Genomic DNA, 21,331 nt, shown 5'->3' with positions numbered 1-21,331 from the left:
TCCAATATTGTTCGGTCTGGAATTATCCGAGTCTCACTGGTAAAAGTTTTGGCTAAAGATGTTGTGGATCGATTTCACGTCAGTAAATCAGATTGCTCAAAGTGAACTAATTACAATGAATCGAATAAAACTTTGACATGAATGGAATCAGTAAAATGAACGGTTACACGGCTACTTGTGCAGGCGAGTTATAAAACCTCATGTGTGATATGGAAACCTTCTAATACGAGGACTGGAGAGTGAGGAGGCGGTCTCTCTTACCCCTCAACACCATCTGCCATCATGTCAGATCCCCTTTGCTCAGCGGCGATCGCTTTGGCGTCTGGCATGCCTACTCGCTCCAAGAAACACAGGGTGGGGTCGGCGCGCATCGAGTTGTACTTCTCATAACCTGAAAACAAAGACACAAGGACTGTTGATTGCTAAACTCGTGCACAAAGAGCAAAAAAGCCATCCAGTCCGCCTCAGAGACACTTACTGGTTACTTTTTAGTAAACATTGGCTAAAAGCAAACTCTTAAAAAGAGAGAGGACAGTAAGTTGTGCTTTTTAAACTCAAATGGGAGGCCGAGCTCTTTAGAGTCCAACACAAAGTCAGACGCACACAGCATCCATATTAGATGAAGGAACACAAAAACAGCAGCAGAAGGGCAGACCCCAGGAGCCAGCTGCTGACAAGACAGCCTCTGAGCCCGTGTGTGCTTGTGTTCTGCATGTGTGCTGATCCAAGCCAGCCTGCAGGTGCTTATTTGTGCTGAAGAGAAAGACGGCGAAAGCAGGCAAACGTGTGTGCGTGGAGTTTGTGAAAGTGAGCTGCTGTGGGGAAGAAACTGTGCGTGTCTGTCCGTTAGGAGCGTTCAAGCAGAACAGATTAGAACGTGCAGATCCTACAGAGACGTCGGGAAGGAGGGGGGGCCAGAGACCAGACTTTAAACACCCACTTTGATGAAAATCCTGTTTTGGGGGATTTTAACATGTCCTTGTTGCATTTTCTGAAGATGGTCATATATTAAGACAATTAAGCTCATTTTTTAGTCAAATACTTGTGAATCAGAAACAAAGCACTTTAGAAAAAGCCTGTCGGTGTGACATAGAAGCTACAATTGGAAGCCACAAGCTTCCCGTCCTCTGCTCCATTCTGATGAATCCACTTGCAGACGAACAGATTCATGTACATATTCATTTTCATCATACAAGCTGGCATCCGGCTCAAAACTGGACAGCCGCAATATTGCTCACCGGTAATGTTAGGTTGGGGATGCGAAGGGCTGTAAGCTAGCAGGAGAGCACATAATCAGATGGAGGATAGGAAGGAGGCGGGCTTACTTCAAGGCAACAGTACCGCTCACAAATCAGAGGCAAATGGTAAATGGCGTATACATTTATTGCGCTTTAAGTCACAGTACCATTCACGCACACATTCACACACTAATGGCGGCTCCGATGGCGCCAACCTTTAACTACCAGAGGCAATGTGGGGTTCAGTGTCCCTTCCAAGGACACTTTGTCAATTCTGGATTTTAATAATTGACAAAGTCTCTTGGATAAGAGGTGAAACGTCTTCCAACTTTAAAAACTAAGTCCAGATGACAGCCCCTAAACCTACCACTATGAAGGAATCAACCTGGATGAATGAGAGTCTTCATAGACATGGGCGAGCAAGGCGGGAATCAAACCTGCAATCTTCCCATCAGAGGTGACCGGCCGTGGTAGGGCGGGGCGGCTATCCCCCTAATTTCCAACGAACTACAAATTTTGGCTAAAACGACAATCATAATTCAATGACCCCTGGGAACGCTTTTAAAATGATCGGAGCAGGAATTAAAAAATATAAATTAAAAGCATAAGGGGAAAAAAGATAATGTGAATGCATATGCAGGGGTGGAGGGCAGAGGAGAAAGATTGAGGAGGGCCGCAGGAAAACATCACCGCCTCTCCTCTCCACCACATTTCAATTAGGAAAGATGTAAGGCATTGTTCCTAACCGTCGCTCTGTCTTTCACAGAGCTCTGCGCCCGCAGCCAAACGTTAATCATCGGGCCTTTATAGGCCATCACTCTTCTGTATGTTCACCATTGTTTTGTGTGCCTGTGTGTGTCTGCTCACAGCTCAGTGTGAGTGTGTGTTGGTCCCCCTGAAGGGCCTCACTGGTGAATAAGGATTATGATTAAGGGGTGAGCGCTATTGTGTTGCACTGTGTGTGCTTATGTGCGAGTGTGTGTGTGTGTGTACTAATTGAATCATAGAAGGTGGCAATGATGGAAAAATTATGACAATTATTCCAAATTAATATGAATGAGGGTCTGAGTCCAAGACAAACTGTAACATTTCCAAACAGGCAGCACTGAGGTGACGCAGCGCTAAAGACTGCCATTCAAAAGCTCAGATGAACCTTGTTGATAACATTAACACCTGTATCACCTGTGCGCTCTCACGGCCGGCAGTGAAAACAGCCATCGATATGCTAAGCCTGCCAACTGAGCGCAGCCGTGACGAAGCCAACCAACCGGGAGAAGCAAAAGTGGGCGGTGCCTGCACTCACGCGGCATCACAGTGATGTGATGCAAGCAGCTGGCCTGAACACATGTGTTATGATGCGAATTCTTCTATTACCGTGTTTAAAGACGCCGACGAGCAGGGACTTGTCAGCTTCGCTGTCCCACCAGTCTGCTGGGACCTCGGCGTGGAACGGCTGAGGAATCCAGACGTCCAGCATGCTGTGGAACAGAAACAACCAGCTCAGCACTTTCTCCAGTAAAAAGATCAAGTTACAATTTTAAGGTTAAAACATGAACAACAGTAAAGTAAATTATATGACCAAGTGTAAAGTGGACTGATCTAAATATTCTGGTTTGAATGCTTGCTGTTTAAAGATCTTTGCTCATGATTCTGAGATTCCTACCGCCGATTGGAGCAGCTCACTTAAAGCTTAAGGCAAGCAGAGGGTGAGATCTTAATCTAGATGAGTTGAAGCGGAGATGTTGAAGCTGCTGGTCCGGGGAAGCGCAGAGTAAGTAGGGAGAAGTTTAAATTAAGTTTCCACAGGGAATCAGAGGATAAGCTTGGATCACTGATGAGGGATTATTGGAGATACAGTATTATGAGATTCAGCCAGACGAGGCCCCGTATCATGTTTTTATGATGCTTTTTCCAGACAAATTGGATGAAGACAGAGCTGCACGGTGACGCTGTGGTTAACGCTCGTGCCTCACAGCGAGAAGGCCCTGGTTGAATCCCAGGGCCTTCTCTGGACCCTTCTGTGTTCCCCCCCGTTCATATGGGGGTTTTCTCCAGGCACTCCGGCTTCCTCCCACCGTCCACAAACAGGCTTCACAGGTTATTTGGCATCTCTAAAGTGCCCCTAGATGTGAGTAGGTGTGGGAGTGATTGTCTGCCCTGTGACCTGTACAGGGTGTACCCCGCCTTTGCCCAACAGTAGCCGGACCAAGCTCCGGCAACCCCCTGACCCCGAAAGGGATTCAGGGTTAAGAAAATGGATGGATGGCTGGACAGAGCTGCATAGTGTGAAGAAGGGGAGATTGCAGAGCTAGTGAAAGACCCAATCTGATGAACATTGCGTTTTTGGTGTTTATAACATGATGAAGGACATATAAAGAAAATGAAGCTTAAAACCTTCAAGGGAAAACCGGTGGCAGAGCTAGAACATTTTCTATGAGGAGTTTAACTAAATGCTTTTTTATTTTTTTGTTATGCTTAAAGAAGCTCGTATTGAAGATTTATTGATCTTTGTCAATATTCACACTTAAATTAGACTTAAAAATTGGGGGCAAGTAGGAGGGGCAAAGCTTAGCTTGCCACCCTTTCGCTCCGTTCCTGACGAACTTTATAAAACCAAAAGCAAATATAACTAATTAAATCCATTAATCTATATTTTTTCACACCATTTCTTTATATTTTGGACAAAAAAACCCTTCTTTTTAAGTGAAAAAAAGGAAAAATTTAATTTGATTTTCAAACAATTTTCATTGTTTTCAGTGTAAATCATTCTGTTATGCAAAACAAACAAAATTGTTTTTGTTTGGCAAAAATATGGACATTTATTCCAATTTTGTTGAACTGCAAATTGATTTGTAAACTTGCGAATCAGATTCATGGAAGTAGCTTTGCAGAGATACCCAGCCTCGAAAAAAAAATACAAAGCTAACGTTGCCGTTTATTAACCTATTTTAAAGGCAGAATATTTTTTGCCAAGTCTATCCAGTTTTCTATGCGGGTGCCGCAAAAGTCAAAATATCGTTTTTATGCCCCAAAACTCCCCCTTGCAGCTAAATTTCAGTTGTAGCAACAAGAAAATTCTAAAAAACAAATTGCCATCCATTATGTGCAGAGAATGGCATTTCCAGTGAGTTACTCAGAGAAAGGGTGTGATGCACAATGGAGGCAGAAAGATGGGGGGGGCGAAGGGAAGAGAGAAGAAACCAGGGAAACATCCCTTATCTCTGCAAACAGCAGCATGCCTGGCCTTGGCAATGCACACAGACAAACGTGAGCGCGCCAAGACTGGCATGCTAAATCCCTCTGGCATATGTTGGCACGATGGCACCCCGTATGCTCTGGTCTGGCACGCGCTCACAAACACACATGCGCGACCGCCACCGTACCCGGTTGAACGGGGGGAGGGACAAAGAGGAGGAAGTGGAAGAGAGCAACTTTGAGTGCACGTGCTCCAGATTATAAATTCATCCACATCTGGGTGGAGGGTGAGAGGGGGATGGGAGATGAGAGTAAAGTGCAGAGAAAGAAAAACGGACGGACAGATGGTGAGAAGAACCCAACGACGAGACAAAGAGCATTTAAAGTGAGCAGCTCGCGTAACCTTTGCGGCGGCGGCTCCTCAACGCTGACGCCGCATCATACCAGGAAATAGGGGATTAGAGAATCTAAATAGGTCAGATGTGATATAGCTAGTTTTCTCCGGATAGATGTCAGTCAGAATAGAAAGAGCCATGCCAAAGAGGCCAGTAGAACAGACTCAAATACACCCTAGTAATAATTCATCACACATCCTTGAAAATATCAATTTGAGGCATCAAAGACAAAAAAATGTCTTTAATCCCTGTTCAAATATATTTTGTATATAAGGAAAATGGCTCAGCCTAGGATTGTTTTTTTCCCTTGCCAGTTAGTGAGAGGTTGTGGGAAGCTGAATAATAAAGGATGGACAGTCACAAAAATGACTTTCTGTGACTCCCATAAAATAACCTGTCAGGACTAAGATGTTTAAAATCTAGATCCTATGGATTGAAAAGGAAACTGAGATACAAATAGGAAAATAGGCTTTTAAAAGACTAGTAAATGGAAAGAGCTGTACAAACCTGGAGTCTGCTCCGTCCAGGATGCGCTCAGCCTGATCCCCGATGACTTCCTGTCGCAGGTAATAAAGCATTCGTACTCTCAACAAAACCCTAAAACAACAAAAAAAGACAAATGTCAGTGAAGCTTTTCTTTACTTAAACATAAGACTGTTGGGGCTAAGAAAACAAAAGACAAGACAAAAACTAACAAGCTTTCATTTAAACTATTAAATATACCATTTATTCCAGTTTTCAATAAAATCTGTGACCTTAAAATATTTACGTTTAGGGGTGTGGAAATTAATTGACATAAAGAATCAATCGATTTTTATTCCTACGATCCAACCAGATCAATCTGCCTGAGGCATGCTGTTAATCGAATTGACCTATATTATAATATAATTTCAAAATGAAATAAATTGATCTTGGAAAATACCATTTGGACCGAGGAACGCCGGCTTATTTTAGTATAACTCAAAAAAGACCATCACACATGATGGCAGCAAAACATGATCAAGACATCAGTCCAGTCTTTGCAAAAACATGTGACCATTCAGTGTGGTAGAATGTTTTGGATTATTTTGATGTAGGAAAACAACACTGGGCTGAACTTTATGAAACTGAAATGTGAATGGATTTACCGTTTACTTGTTTTTTGAACACATATTTAATTTACGCTCGTACATGGATGTCTTAACAGAGGACATGAAGTTGGCTAATGTTAGGGTAGAAGATGTCCATGATAGAGTGAGGTGGAAAAGGATGATTCGCTGTGGCGACCCCTGATGGGAAAAGCCGAAAGAGAAAGAAGATTTAATTTACGCTCGATTATCTTGCAAGAAGTACGAGGAATCTGGAAAACTTCAGCTGCTCTGTTCAGAACCCAGATATTTATCTGTGAGTCTCACTGTTTGAAGTTTTGGCTAAAGATGTCCAGAATCAAGTTCAGGTCAGTGAATCAGGAAGGAATCAGATCGTTTAAAAAGGAACAAAAATAAACTATAAATCATATCGTCAACCATAAATTATGACATGAATCGTTAAAATCAATCATTGCACCCCTATTGATTGAGTTCTGTTGTTCTGCATAGTTGAAACCAAATGTAAGATTTGTAATGAATTGCTTTTTGACAAAAACTCCATTGTGGTCTTCTTTGCACTTAAATGTTTTCTATCATTAATTATAAAAGCAGATCATCATTAAATGAACAAACTGTGGATTTTCTGCATTAGAAATTGTGTCAAACATCTCCCCCGCTTATATTAATCCACGTTTCCATGGATCACTCTGAGGAGAAGGCGAGTCAGATTTGATCTCCTGACACTGGGAGGTCTGCTTCACTGTAAACATTTGCCACCAGATTTGTCACCAGCATTTAATGCCAGTAATGGCATTTGTGGCAGAAGACAGAAGGGGAGAGGCGGAGGCTGAGGGGAGGAAATGAATGGACAGTGGATGGACAGAAATGATGGCAAAGTGCTAAAAGGGAGGGAGCACAAAGTTTGGAGAGGCGATGAAGAGAAGGGGGAGGGATGAAGACAGTCATTTGCAACTCCTTCTGAGTGTGTGTGTGTTTGTGCATCAATGGCATAACAAGTTGCGATGTGTGTTTGTTGGCAGGCTGTATGTGCTCATCCATCAATGTGCCAGGCCTGATTAGCCACACAACGCTGTGCTCCAGCCTAGCAGATGGCACCACATAATCACCCCCAAGTGTGTGTATGTGTGTGTGTGTGTGTCTGTTTGAGTGCGTCTTTCACCCACTTCCAACAGGTCTGCCTGCATAGCACCTGGCCTGGAACACATCCAGGCAGGCAGGCGCGCGCGCGCACACACACACACACACACACACACATGAACAACCCTTAAGAAAATAAAATACAAAAAAATCTCGGAAGTGAATCTGGGGGCCAAGAAAACACATCTCCGCAACAACAAGGCAGGAAGCTGACCACAGATAATGACTGATTGGTGTGTGTGTGTGTGGCCTTAGAAACAATCACTATAATTTGCCAATTCACATAAACCTTTAATATTTTCTGGGTCATTATCGGTTTTCTCTTGTTCTTGCTCACAAATGTCAGGTTTCAGTTGACATACTTGTTACAGTGATGCTTCAGATGTCGCTTATAACTGTCCTCCTGAAGTAAGTGGTCGGGGTTGCAGGTGGCCAACCAATCAGCACGCGGAGTTTGAGGAGGTGGAGCTGAGGGCTTCCCCTTCTTGCCCTTCCTGCCCCTAGGGACGGGGGTCGAGAGACCTGAACACGGAAGAAGACAGAAAGAGAAAAGATTTTTCAGCTGAAGGGTGGGTTCTTCAAAAGAAAATATGTTAAAAATAGAAAAATACCCAGAGATCAAATATACTACAAAATCATTTACATTTCCCCCCGAATTTTTTTATGCTGGACAAAGAACCTGTTTTTTTTGTATTCATATTTAAAATACTTTCATCCCATACATTTCATTAAACCAAGAAGTTTCTTGTAAATCTTATAATAAAATATATCACAATGTTATTTTGTCATTTTACTATTTACATCCTGTGTTTCAGCCTTTTAATTTCAATAAAAAACTTCAGAGGTAAAGCAAACAGAATAAAGTACTTGTGTAAAAAGCTTTAAAAAGTAGTTTTGTCAAACTTTTTCAAATAGTTGAATACGTTTTTTTATTAAATAATTCGTTTTTTTTGTCAGTACCTCAACATTTCCTTTAGCAGATAAATATTTCGTAAAAGCTGATGGTCAGGAATGGAGCTGATAAAAGGATTTCCTCTAATGAAGATGGGGTCTTCAGCTGTCAGTCATCCACGTTTCCTCTGACGCTGATACACTTTAGCACCCACTCCCATCATCTTTTGATTATAAAAGCATCCCCAGTTCTCTTTTAATTATATGCAGTTTTGAACCCTAATCAAAAAATCTTGTCATTTTTTAGGACATAGTTTCTGCAGAGCGGCAATAGTTCAACCGCGCCCCCCCCCTTCCTCTTAGCCACTGAGTAACAGAGTAACAAATGAGATCTTTTTCCAACTGTTTTTTGTCTGCTCCTGATTCACAACAATTTGAATATAGACATATTTCATGTCAGAAAAGACATTGTTCATCAGAGTGGGTCTTTAATGAAAATGAATAAGTGTGAAGTTTCTTTTCATCAGAGTGCTGAAGTTGCTGCTTCAGTCAAAAAAAACAGGAAGTACCAACAATGTGTATGTTTTGGTGTTGGGCTGAGGGCGTCTGTGTGCGTTACCGGAGTGATTGGTAAGTGTCCTGGTGGTGCCATCTTCACTCGGGGTGATCAGGTCCCAGATGAAGCTTTTGATGTTCTCATCTCCTCTGTAATGCAGCAGGCAATATGCCAGCAGAGCCCTGCAGATGGTTTCCACATCTGCCTCCTTTAGGGGGCGTTTGAAGCGACCGTGGGCCAGGATTTCACTCCATCTACCCCAGCTGCAGACACACGTTCACGTTAGTCCAACGTGGCAAAGAACAGGTAAGAGATTTTTTAAATGCAATTTCCCAACAGTGGATCAAGAAACAAACAGATTTTTAAAAAAAACACTCGTCTCTTAAAGCTGCATGATGCTAAAAAATAATTTGTCTTTTAAAGCGTTTAAAACAAAAAACTAAGAAGACCTTTTTTATTTTTAGAGTTTTTTAACAATACTGCTGACTGTTAAGATTTAAGGCTCAGAGTAAATATCAACTAAACAATAATAAGGTTCCCAAATCAGTCTGACAGTTTATAATTGTGAGCTGAGCTCCACCATTTCATGGCTGACACGACCTTCATCCTTCATGAATATTTACACAAGTCCAGATCATTTTGTCTCAAAGCCCTGACTTGTATCAAACACACGCTGATGAGTGCTGGGATGTCATTATGCGCTGCATTTTACCAGTATGCCGCCTTAACTGGTACTGGCATCTTAACTACTGCCACCCAAACACAGCCCAGTGTATGCGTTTTCATGGATCACAGCTCATCTCCCTCTGCGTCTCCCACACCCCTTCGGCTGGCGTAGAAGCCGAAATCCCTCGGATCCTCGTATTGGAAAAAAATGTTTAACTGCTGCTTTCCAATATTCACTGAAGCATGTGGGTTTCACTTGAATCCTTTATAGAAAGGCTAAAGTGGTGGGCGAGTGCAAGCGGGAGAGATTGACGATGAGAAGAGACAGCGGAGTGCTGAGCAGAGATGACAGGCTCAGTCAGACAGTGTATTTTTGTGTCCTACAGCCCCGGGGCACAAGGCTAGACTGTTACAACAACAATGCTGATATCTCACTAACACCACCATTCTTTCTTACGCAGACGTCACGCGAGCCGGCCGTGAAGATGGAAGTGGCCGTCCAGTAATCTCCAAGCATGTCAGTTGGTGCACAGTAAGCAGCGCTCACCCATTTCATACTACAGAGTGCTGCTGTGCACAGACACAAATGCATTCCAAATATTTGGCATACCTACAAATAACTGACTATTAAAGAGAAAACCTGAGAGCAGAATTTTAAACTGAAAGGAAAATTGACAGCATTAAGTTTGAATGTCGACAGAAGAGCATCCTTTAGGGGCATCTCATAATAGATTTCCATTGTCCGCCTTAACATCCACACTTTATCATTTCTGCTTTATAGGAATTCAGCTGCATCTGCATTAACAGGGTTCTTCCTCAATTCCTACGGATACACTTTTATATCACTTGTATCTTCCTCAAATGAGCGAGATGAAAGGATGAATAACATTTAAGTAGAAGAAATCTAAATGTACCAGGAGGATTCTGTTAATTTGGTTTGCTGTAGTCTTACAGCAGAAGAGAGCACCTTCTTTTACTCGCCGTAAAAGTGAACAAACGGTGTTCCCTCGCTAAATCGCGGCTCATCTTCTGCCGTTTCGCTGATTTTTTTAAGTGCATTTTTTTAAGGCACTGTGTTCTGCGCTCGGATTGGCTGTTTACCTTGTCAATCAATCTCCGCCATGTCGCCACATTTACATAAATCTTTGACCAGAAACAGATCTTTGTTTTTTTTCTATAAAACTGGACTTATTGTTCTATGAAGGTTTGAACTTTGACAGTTTAAGCAAGATAGAAAGCTGTGAAAATATGAATGTCTGAGTATTAAGTGAGTGGTGAGGGGTTTTATTGCCTTAAAACATCGTCATTCCACTTTGCAGATTTTATCGATCACAGATTGTTTTTAGAATGTAACCCCTGCGATAAAAAAGTGCATAAAGTAGAGGTGCACAAATAACTCAGCTAACAGGTAACTTGGTTAATTTCCTGCAAATCTGAACATGTTTGTCTAATTTTGACTAAAATAAAGAAATACATTCTAGATTGTTTTAGAAAAACTGTAGAAGCTTGAAGGACAAAGTCTCTTTTTAACTGGACAGTAAATTAAAAACAAAGGTTCTTAGCGCATTCGCTCAGCTCCCGTCTCTCATCTTCTTCCAAAAAGATAAACACATTTAAAAAAATAAATGAATCCTTTTACCTGTGTAAGGTTGCTTTCTTTTTTAACTTTACTTACAGTGAAGATGGAAATTGGTCAAGTGCAATAACTAGAAATCTGATTTACCTACCTGCAAGCTAAACAGGTAAAACTGAGTTCAGCTACAAAAAATATGCAATCGCTACAACTGACAAAAAGGAATTGGAAAAGCAACAATATTTGATTTTATTTTTGGTGATGTTTGTGTTAAAACACTGATTCATCCTTTGATTTAGGTGCATTTCTGAGCTTGAATGACTCAAATGGCTTAAGGAGCTTTATCTAGAAAAAAAAACAAAATGTTGGAGAAGCATCTCTTAAATCTGCCAGATACATAAGGACCAGAATAAAAATGAGTGGAAAAATGAAGTCATGTTCAGATAAAAACCATAAAAGATCTTCAGGGAGACTGGAGAACCACTGCTGCCTTAAGATCGCAATAGAAAAGTAAAAATAATACTAAAATAAAACTGGAACAAAATCCAAAAACCTACACTAAAAAAGGGGGCTTTTACACAAGTTTAATCTTAAATGTAATCTATGGCTTTATCTGGATTAAAAACAATATTTGTAAACATCATAAAGTCCCAACAGTTTAGTTCACACTGTAAACTTTTAGAAGGTGAAACAGTGACTGACCCATAGACCAGCAGGTTCTTCTCCACCCTGAAGCACTCGGATCGGGGGTAACCCTGGGTTTTGTCTTGAGGTCGTCGTTGTTTGGATGTAGGTCTGGATGAAGGTTCTTCATCGTCGCTCTCCAGCTCAGAGAACTCCAGCATCTCGTCTTCTTTGACGCTGCTGTAGTGCCGCGTCTGCTTCCTCACTCTCGGCGTGTCAATGACCAGCGTGTTCTGGACACAAATGATTAAGCATGAGCTACATCTTCAAAGCATGGACGCTCCTTTCTTTCAGTACATTTCCTTCCTCATTTTTCTGCCCTTTTCCAACATACAATCTGTTTTTTAATTACAGACAGCCTAAAATTCACCATAAACATGCAAACACCTTCTGTTGAGCTCCCCTGAAGTGGCCCATTTATAAACTTGTACATTCTGACTGTGACTCCGCAAATACATGGCATCTTGTGGATTAAATCAGATTAATTGGATATTTTGCCCTCATTTCATTCCTGACAGAGAAATTTGCTGTGTAGCACAAACAAACCGGCATTAATTAAGTTGTCTAATGAATTACATTTTTGTTCAGTTAATTTGATTCCCCCCACCCCAACTCTCCTCCAATCCCGTTAGCATGCGCAAGCGGGGCCGTAGTTAGCTGCGCAATTATCACAGAGCCGCAGTAATTTCCATTTTAACATGACAATATGAAATCCCAGGGGACCGGTCCACATTCAGGCTCATAGAGCAAGATTAAGTGTTCCAGTGGAGGGCCCTCCATGAGAGGAGCTGTGAGATTGCAGGAAAGCGATATCAGGAGAAGGAGCTAAAGGAGTGGAAAAGTTACAAATATATATATGTAGAAAAGCAAGCAAAAAAATGCAAAGATGCATGTAAGCAGAAACTGTACGTGTGCTTCAGGACGTGATGGAGGTTGTGCGTCTGTGTCAGCACCAGCCTAAGTGATATCTCTGTACCCTCCAGGCATCTGCACTCTGTTAAGTGGAGCTAAGCAGCTTACTCTCTCTCGCTCAAACACACACAAGAGAGCAGGGAAACATGGGTAATTAAGGAAGAGAGCAGATTCCCAACTGTCAATATTAATCTCTCTCTTCCTCTCTCATATGCCTCCCTCCAGTCCTTTCTTGCTCTCGCTCTCACACATTCTTCCTCCTAACATCCGCTTGTGGTGATAGCACTCACCAATTACCATTGCAAGGACTTTTTTTTTCTCTCCTCCATAAGGGGACACAGTCTCTACTGTGCGTTTGTGCATCAACATTGCAAATGCCGTCAAGTATCTAAGTACCAAGCCTGTTTGTTCTCTTTTGGCTTTAACCCACATATCAGAGGGCTTCAACACACAATGTAAACCCCAAAACATTAAAAAAACCTTATTAGTCCAGGGGCTTTTTCTAGCTTTTTTCTACTTTACAATTTTCTCTATTCATTTGTCTTGAAAGACCAACTCAGGTACAAATTGTTCTTGTGGCATTTTTCTCATGATAAAAGACACACAAACGCACACACACAAATATATATATATATATATATATATATATATATATATATATATATATATATATATATATATATATATATATATATATATATATATATATATATATATATACACCTGTTGTAAATCAGGAGCAGATGAAAAATAATGCTTTAAAAACTCGCAGGTGTCACGTAGGACCTACAATCGTAAGCCACAAGCTCCCCGCTCTGATGCATCCACTTATAGACCATCTAGATCCATGTTCATCACCGTTTCCATTGTCCGAGCTGGCATCTGGCTCAAAACTGTACACCTGGATGGCTCCAATTTGCTTGTAATCTTTGTTGCCTAAAGCCTCTTCTAACTGTAGGTACATGCGCTAATATTTGGTAGCGACAGTCCAGCGTGAACGAAATGCTAAAATAGTCACAGCTTTTGTTATGTTTGTTTTAGACCGGAAATGTCAAAGCTAAAAAACTCTTTGAATGAAAACATTGCTAACAGGGGCTCAGTTTCTATCCTGCCAATGTGATTGGCAAACCCACGGATGAGTTCAAGGACCAAGGGATAGACATCTAGTCTGACTTTGTTAGGCCATCCTCTCTTCTAGCCCCCAGATTTATTAGAATACCAGACTCGTGAAATAAGAAAAATGTAAAAAAACAAAACATGGACAGTAGAACGAGGTCAGGAGAATCTGTTTAGACTTTACAAAAAATGTGAAACTTCGAACAGACCTATTTGTCAGTAAGTTTTAGTGCTTTAAGACCATGAATGGCAGCTGCTCTTGGAGATGTGTGATATCTAAGGCCTCACACGGCCCTGCATGAAAAATCAAGCAACCATAATGGAGGCTGGAGTTTTGAAAGGGATGGACTTGTAAAAAAGAACAGTCATCCTGCAGCTTCTCTTATCGAAAACTGTGGACACATCTGACAGTGGGACAGGGGGAAATAAATGTTTGGTCCTAGCCAAAGTCGATGAAAAAAAATGTAGTAAATATAAAATAAATCTAACAACTGACAGCTTTAATTTGATGTTGTTTCGATGGAAAACTTGTTGAGAAATTAAACTCAATATTTCTCAAAGCGTGTTTTAAAGTGTGTTCAGTACCCGGCCATTGATGGCATCCATGTCAAGCTCCGCCTTTTTGGCCCACTTCTGCCAGAAGTCTGGATCCTCCAACGAAATGTCTGTTCGGTTCCCTGCTGCAACAAAACTTGCCTGCCGACAGAGAAAATGATGCATTTAAAACACTGGAAAAACACTGAATAAATAAGGAACGGTTCAGGAGGTTTTTCTGCTTTCACCTTGGCAAAGGTAGAGCCTTTGCCTTCAGACTCGATGGTTATAGTGTGAGTGCGTCTTTGGAGGATTTGGTCGATGTCTTCCTCGCAGAATTTCGAGCCTTCATCTTCTTCATCCATTAGAGCTCCATAAGCTCCCTTTTTCAGCAGGTCTTCTATCTCCTTCTTGGACAGCTGTTGGACCTTAACAGGGACCAGAACATTCTTTTAACTTCTTTGTCCCGACTCATTAAATCTCAGTCTAACAACTATTGCTGTTCGTGTCCTTAAAGGTGTGATTGCGAGTCTTTTATAAGTTAAGAAAAATCACCACTAGGAAGTTTTGAACTGTCAAACGTGGTTGTTGAAATGTGAGTGACATGACTTGCCCCACTGTTGGCGTTCTCTCGTCCGCTCATGCTCTGCAGAACTGCCTTGTCAAGTCCAAGCTTCAGACTGGCCTTGTCAAACATCTCCCTCTCATAGCTGTTCCTGGTGATCAGGCGGTAGATCTTCACAGACTTGGACTGGCCAATTCGATGACACCTGGCTTGGGCCTGATGGAGGAGACATTCAGAGATTGACAGTCTTGTCTTGGCGTGGCCACATCTGAACATCACATGCAACAATAACTCAGAGCTAACTTTGGTTGACTGCCATTGTGTGCAAAAAAGGGTCTGAACTTGATGTTTGCCATCCGAAAAAAAGACACCAATAACTCTAAAAATTTGGTTTGAGGTGCTGCATAGAAGTTGACAGAACTTAGTTCATACCTGAAGGTCGTTCTGAGGGTTCCAGTCAGAGTCGAAGATGATGCAGGTATCTGCTGCGGTCAGGTTGATGCCCAGTCCTCCAGCTCTTGTGCACAGCAGGAAGACAAAGCGGTCCGAGTCTGGTCTGGAGAACCTGTCAATGGCTGCCTGCCGCATGTTACCCCGAACTCTGCCATCGATGCGCTCATATGGGTATCTGAAGGAATTGTTACATTCAAAAGTCAGGCTGGTGTGGAAAGGTTTGAAGAAGTGAGATAAAAAATATAAACGTTTATTGTTTTGAAGTCAAACTTTATACTACTGACATTATAGAAAGCAAATGTATATACATTTGTTGTTGCTTTATGTCATTCTTTGAAAATGTTTCTGCTAAAATTGGTTTTGTTCACCAATGTTAAGTATTCGGAGGATAAATATATCCAAAAGGGTCAGACACAAACCCTTTCAATCACAGAAACACAATTTTGTCTTTATTCTCACCGTCTTTGGATAAGATAGTCCTCCAGGATGTCCAGACATCGAACCATCTGACTGAACACCAGCACTCTGTGTCCACCAGCTTTCAGCTTAGGCAACAGTTTGTCAATGAGCACCAACTTGCCGGCGGCTTGGATCATAGCTTGAAGGGCCATTTCCGGCACGTCTGTCCTGCCGCCATGGGACTCCCTAAACTCCTCAATGATCTTCTCCTCTGCTCCTGCACGGACACAGCCAATGCAAAAATCAGAAACTGTCCTGTTGTACTGCAACTTTGGAAGGAGGTGGTGTTTACCATTGATGAGGTAGGGGTGGTTGCAGCACTTCCTTAATTCCATCATTGTGTTGAGAAGGTTGGGCACACTGGCTGCTCCACTTCCTCCACCTCCTCCTGCACCTCCTTTGGAGAGGAAGGAGAAGTTCTTCTCCAGAATGGCCCGATAGTATTTCTTCTGGATGTTGGTCAACTCCACCTGACATTAAAACAGAGGGATCAAGTTCAGTTTCTACACCTGGAAAACCACCAGACTGCCGCTTAAGCTATGAAATACAAGAACTATGCTGCTATAGAAATCAAAACAACAATAAGAACAAAACAAATCCAGAAGATAGTGTTCAGTAATGACACCTCAATGATTGTCTCCTCCTTGGGGGCCAAGTTCTTCTCCACATCTTCTTTCAGTCTTCTCAGCATCATGGGCTTGAGAATTCCTTGCAGTTTTTGGACCTAAAACAAATGACGGCAAAGTTATTGGAATGGACACGTGTGTGAAGATGTGCAGGTGTAACTGTGTGTGTCTGTGTTGCAGGTCACCTGTTCTTCAGTCTTCAAGTCTCCAAATTCAGTCATAAAGGTTTGTTCAGACGGGAACCGCTCAGGTTCCAGGAAGTTGAGTAAGCTGAAGAGTTCCTCCACTGTGTTCTGGAGAGGAGTTCCTGTCAACAGAACTTTGTGCTCCTGGAGGAGAGGAGGGGGCAGGAAACACATTTTTAGAGTTTCTAAAATTGAAAGCAGGATGTATCCACAAGACACGTACTCCTAAAGGAATTCAGAGACGGGATAAAAGAACCGGGCCAAGATGTGGAACACTGACCAAAACTAAAAGTTCAAACAAACAGAGATGAATATTTGTTTGAACCCCTCTTCCTGTGAGGTGAGAGACTACGAAAGCACCAATGTTCAACTCCTTTATTCCATCTCCAACATATGCGCCACAATAGGAAGACTCAAACTTACCATGTCCATCATTTTGAGTCCCTCTAATAGTTTACAGTTTCTGTTTTTCAGCCGGTGGGCCTCGTCAATTACAACACAGCGCCAAGGGATGTTACGAAGCTCTGGACAGTCTGCCAGGATCATCTCGAAGGTTGTTATCACAGCGTGGAACCGATACACCCCCTTTATTATTTTACCCTGCATGAGAACAAACAAAAAGAAATTAGCAGATACAGGAAAATTTCCTATCAAACATTTTTAGATGCCAGATTTTGCAAAGTGTCTAATTAAGTTTGGATGTCAATTATGTCAATAAATGTCTTTTCTTTATTGACTCCTTGAGAAAAAGTTTGAAATAATAATGTATTATTATTGCCCTCAGTATAAAGGCTTACAGAGAGAGAACTGTAAAGAGCTTATGAAGCAAAGGAGGACTGGAGAAGCTCGGCGGGCCAGAGATTTCCCCTGACTGAGGAGGCGTTCAGATCTGCTGACCATCTCAAAAAGAGCAGCTTGTTTCTTACACCCACTGTACACAAGGCTCCTATCAATCCTCATGTGAACACAGTGAAATGAAGGAGGAAAACTCGGTTTATTTTTACTCTCACAAGCAAATGTTTTCCGTTTATTTTAAGTGCGTTTATTATTTAAACTGAGGATTTTTTGGGAACTGGCTGTCTAAATGTTAGTTGGTCTCATAAACTCCAATACATCTGCTTAGTTACTTTAAATTCTGAAACAAAAAACATTCAATTATTTTAATTTTTTTCTATTAATTGTCTTTTTAGGTAATACTAAGATTACCATCACTCCCTTTCTTGAATGTGCATTAGGAGTTACAGAGAGGTTTTACCTGTCCGTCTCTGAAGTACATCTCGTAGGCCTGGATTATTTTTCGACTGGCCTGGCTGCCATGGTAGACCACCACATTGAGCTCAGTCCAGGTCCTGAACTCCCTCTCCCAGTTGGGAATGGTGGAGAGAGGAGCGATGACTAAGAACGGCCCCTCGATGCCCATCAAGTACATTTCATAGAGGAATGTGATGGACTGGATGGTCTTCCCCAGACCCATTTCATCTGCCAGGATACAGTTACGTCTGTGGAGGACAAGCAATGTGGACAGATGAGAGGATGAAACAGAGGGCTTTTATATTCTTAGTATTTCATGTCCCCTAAACTGTTAGACGCTCTTATGCTTTCACACTGAGTGTACACACAGTGACCCTGGTGTTAAATTCCATGACTTTTATTGACACAAGCCAACGGGCCTCCATGCGTGAAGAGATTTACTCTCTTGGGTTACTAATGTTAATTTTCCAGAAGGGTGAGGCGGTCCACCTCAACTCCAATGATCTAATGCAAAGAAAATATTGACAGCTAAAAACTTTTGTGTCTAAAACGTGGCCCATCTGTCATCCTCAGAGATTTTCCGATAAATGTGTGAAACTTGAGTACTAAAAATATTTTTTTAAATGTGTCAAAAACTAAAGCGAAGATTCTTTATGTAAATTTAGTACAGAGAGGGCAAAAACAAGGGGAGTGCATCTTTCCCTTTCACATGATTCGATAGACATCTCACTACATGGTCCACAGATTCAGCTAACTTTGTAGCAGCTTTGTATACAATAAATTAATACAATCTAGATCATCGCTGACATAACAGCTTTTAAAATTAAAACCTGGCATTTTGGGTCTTTTTCACTATTTGTTCCTTACAGCAAAAAGAAAAAAAGTGTGTGATACTAATTTATTCAGGTATTGTTTACAGTGGAAAAAATGGTAATCATATGCTTAGATGACACTATGCACATCCCTCACTGTGGTTCACCTTCAGCCAATTGTAACTGACCCGACTTGGTAGAAGTAAGCTTGTGATTGGACATCGTTCTGGTTGCATCACATGTACATGAGAAGCCAGACGGTAGGGAGCACAGCAGGTAGAGAAAGTTTGCCAGAAACCGTTTATTTACTCCCTGATTGATTTTATACCTTTTTACCGACATAATCTTGTTTGTATCTGTGGTTTTCGACAGATACTGCCGTTATTCTCATAGCTAGACACATTTTTGATATGCATCTGTATCCCTTATATCCCTAGAAATAACAGAAACAACAGTCCACATAGGTATCCCCCTCAAATAGGCAGTTGCTTGTGTTTTTGCCTGACGTTCTGGGTGGCTTTAGATGCCCACAAAAATTAGATAATCAGCAGTAAGTCAGATATATGTAGATTAACTATTGAATTGAAATAATCTGATTTATTTTGGTAATCTACCAATGTTTGCATCACATAACTTTCAAACTTCCTGTTATTTTCAAAACCTCCACTTGCCTGTTGCTCATAATCATAGCTATGCTAGCAGTTGTACCATATCCTGAGGTGTCATCTGACTTCTGTCTCTTGCATTTCTGAAGCACAAGCTCACTCCTGGTTGGTGAGAGTGGTTGCCATAGAAGTGTTGACTCAGACCAATTCAGACCAATCACTGCTTACTGACCATTTATGGTTTCAGCATAACACCATCCAAATAGCGACTGAATGGACTTCATGTGGTTGGAGCCGGAAGCACCTCACACTCGCTCGGTCCAGTTCTTTTTACAGTCAATGGTGTGTACACAGGCCAGGTCTTTAGTGTTATCCACTGAATAAGGATCAAGACTTAAGCTGCACTGCTTACATTCAGACTTTGCTGGTGTAAAAACCTCGACAGCAGCGTGCCACATTGTTACTGAAAGATCATGCCATGTATGATTTAATTGTTTTACGAAAAAATGTCCACAGTACCAGCATTAAAAACTGGATACACTAAAGGGTGACTTACGAGTTGTACCAGTTGAAAGTTAGCCAGTTAAGGCCTTCCAGCTGGTATTCCCTGAGTGCGTTGCCATTCCCGTATTCTCTTGAGCTCTCCAGCTTTTTCCAGTCTGCTGCAGGAGGCCGATCCTTAACATGAGGAGAAATAGTATGTCATCAATAAACCAAAGGAAGGCTTAGTAAACACCAAATGATTCATCCGCGCACAGATGATAGTCTTGGTGATACTTGCATATGGCTTCGTGGCAGTTCAAAGATGCAGCGTAAGGAAGATCAATCTGAGATGTTTTAGTCTGGACAGCAACTAAAAATAAAATTCAACCGTATTCGACGACGCCTTACATTACATAACAAGGTGAAAACTTTTTATTACAAACCTTAATTTAATTGATTTATAAAGCGGCAATTCACAACCAAGGTTGTTTCAAACAGCTATGCCTAAACTTTGAAGGAAAACTTTAACCCAAGGCAAAAATCACAAATATTTAAGGTTGTTATAAACCAATTCTGCAAAAATCGTTTCAAATATGTAATCTAAAAATGGCCAATAGAAATAATAGTGTACTTTGAAAAATTCTTGGTTTAAACTCTGCTTAGCATACGATTGGTAACTAGTTAATGACATGTATATCAGGAGATTAACTAGCAGGACAGCCGTGCATTAGTTTTGGCAGGGAAGAAAAAAAAAGGAGAAAATTACAGACTAAACTCATGTCGTAGCAAAAATGTATCCTGGATCATTTCTGCCACATGGCACAGCTTGTACTGCACCCTGATGTGCTGATGTACAAGGTCGTCATGTAAAAACAGGGTGAAATTCTTTTGACGCAGTGGTTTATGTCAGCAGCATGTCAGAGGAAAAAGCCCTTTGCATTTTAAGATGCAGTCAATCTGAGGAAATTAAACATGGAGATTTGCTTAATTTGAGGGGTATTCAAACAACATGTTATCAGGGCTTTCCCCTCTGAAGGGAAACGAAAGGTTACTGCAAAAAGGTGCCCACATGACCATCCCCCTCAGCTGCTCACTAAGCAGAGCTTAAAATACGTCTGTTTCCAAGTGCTGTCACTTCATGATGGAGCATTTCTAACATGGGCCTTAAGGAGAAACAGTAGGCAGTCATTAAATAGATGGACAGAGGGAGAGGAAGGGAGTGATGGAGGGAAAGATCACAGCAGTTAGCTGCTTCTGTTCAACATTAAACATACTGTTAGTGGTTTGGCCTGGCCACAAGAACAGGGCGTGTGAGACTGTGTGCGAGTGTGCAAGACCACAAGAACGTGGCCCTGTGGAGAGCAGTTAAAGGAGCTGTATATATCTGAGGGAGGAGGGAGCAGGACACCTCTCACAAACACAGGACCAGTAGCATGGGAGAAGAAACAATATCTTAGAACACGTGCAGAACTCACCACTCTGTTAGTGTTGGGTGTGCGTGACGCAACGCGTTCATACTCTTCTATCTTGGAGAGTTCAATATCGGCCTTCAGCTCCCAGGTACAGTCTTCATAAGGCAAACTGCACCACTTCACCAGATACAAGGTCACCATCTGCACAGAAGTACAGGTCCTGTAAAGTTTGTGAAGACGGAGAAGAGCCGAAGACGCTCAGAGCAATAAAAGAGATCAAAGCACCTCTCCATTTTCATCTGTGCTCTCTGAAATGTCGAGGACCCGGTCCACCTCGACATAGTCGGGGTTGAAAGGCTCATCATCCATCTGGAGAGAAGGTAACAGTCATTTACATTTCAGAAGAGTGGTTTGAGGATACACAAACACAAAAAGCAATTGGGTTTAGGCCAAGTCACTTGATGTTTTGAGAATAAAAGCTTTTTAGAGTGCAGT

At 41.7% G+C, this 21,331-nt stretch overlaps 1 protein-coding gene across 5 annotated transcripts in view; it reads right to left on the bottom strand.

Moving 5' to 3' along the window:
* chd7 (chromodomain helicase DNA binding protein 7) overlaps positions 1 to 21,331 on the bottom strand; it is an 84,024-nt gene that overhangs the window by 9,214 nt on the left and 53,479 nt on the right. For all 5 annotated transcript variants that reach the window (XM_023965274.2, XM_078934486.1, XM_078934485.1 and 2 more), the window contains exons 10-28: positions 21,122 to 21,205; positions 20,900 to 21,037; positions 19,498 to 19,619; positions 17,529 to 17,772; positions 16,697 to 16,873; positions 16,274 to 16,417; positions 16,088 to 16,186; positions 15,755 to 15,932; positions 15,463 to 15,679; positions 14,983 to 15,178; positions 14,599 to 14,766; positions 14,234 to 14,413; positions 14,037 to 14,147; positions 11,442 to 11,656; positions 8,564 to 8,763; positions 7,416 to 7,575; positions 5,336 to 5,425; positions 2,613 to 2,716; positions 262 to 391 (exon numbers count right to left, since the gene is read on the bottom strand). In XM_023965274.2, coding sequence (XP_023821042.1) covers positions 262 to 391; positions 2,613 to 2,716; positions 5,336 to 5,425; positions 7,416 to 7,575; positions 8,564 to 8,763; positions 11,442 to 11,656; positions 14,037 to 14,147; positions 14,234 to 14,413; positions 14,599 to 14,766; positions 14,983 to 15,178; positions 15,463 to 15,679; positions 15,755 to 15,932; positions 16,088 to 16,186; positions 16,274 to 16,417; positions 16,697 to 16,873; positions 17,529 to 17,772; positions 19,498 to 19,619; positions 20,900 to 21,037; positions 21,122 to 21,205 — 2,957 coding nt within the window. The remainder of the gene's footprint in view (positions 1 to 261; positions 392 to 2,612; positions 2,717 to 5,335; positions 5,426 to 7,415; positions 7,576 to 8,563; positions 8,764 to 11,441; positions 11,657 to 14,036; positions 14,148 to 14,233; positions 14,414 to 14,598; positions 14,767 to 14,982; positions 15,179 to 15,462; positions 15,680 to 15,754; positions 15,933 to 16,087; positions 16,187 to 16,273; positions 16,418 to 16,696; positions 16,874 to 17,528; positions 17,773 to 19,497; positions 19,620 to 20,899; positions 21,038 to 21,121; positions 21,206 to 21,331) is intronic.

This window comes from Oryzias latipes, chromosome 17 (assembly GCF_053564925.1).
Source record: "Oryzias latipes strain Hd-rR chromosome 17, Olatipes_Hd-rR_3.1".
Taxonomy (NCBI): Eukaryota; Metazoa; Chordata; class Actinopteri; order Beloniformes; family Adrianichthyidae; genus Oryzias; species Oryzias latipes.
Note: the sequence above shows the minus strand (reverse complement) of the source record. Positions and strands in the feature narration are given on the sequence as shown.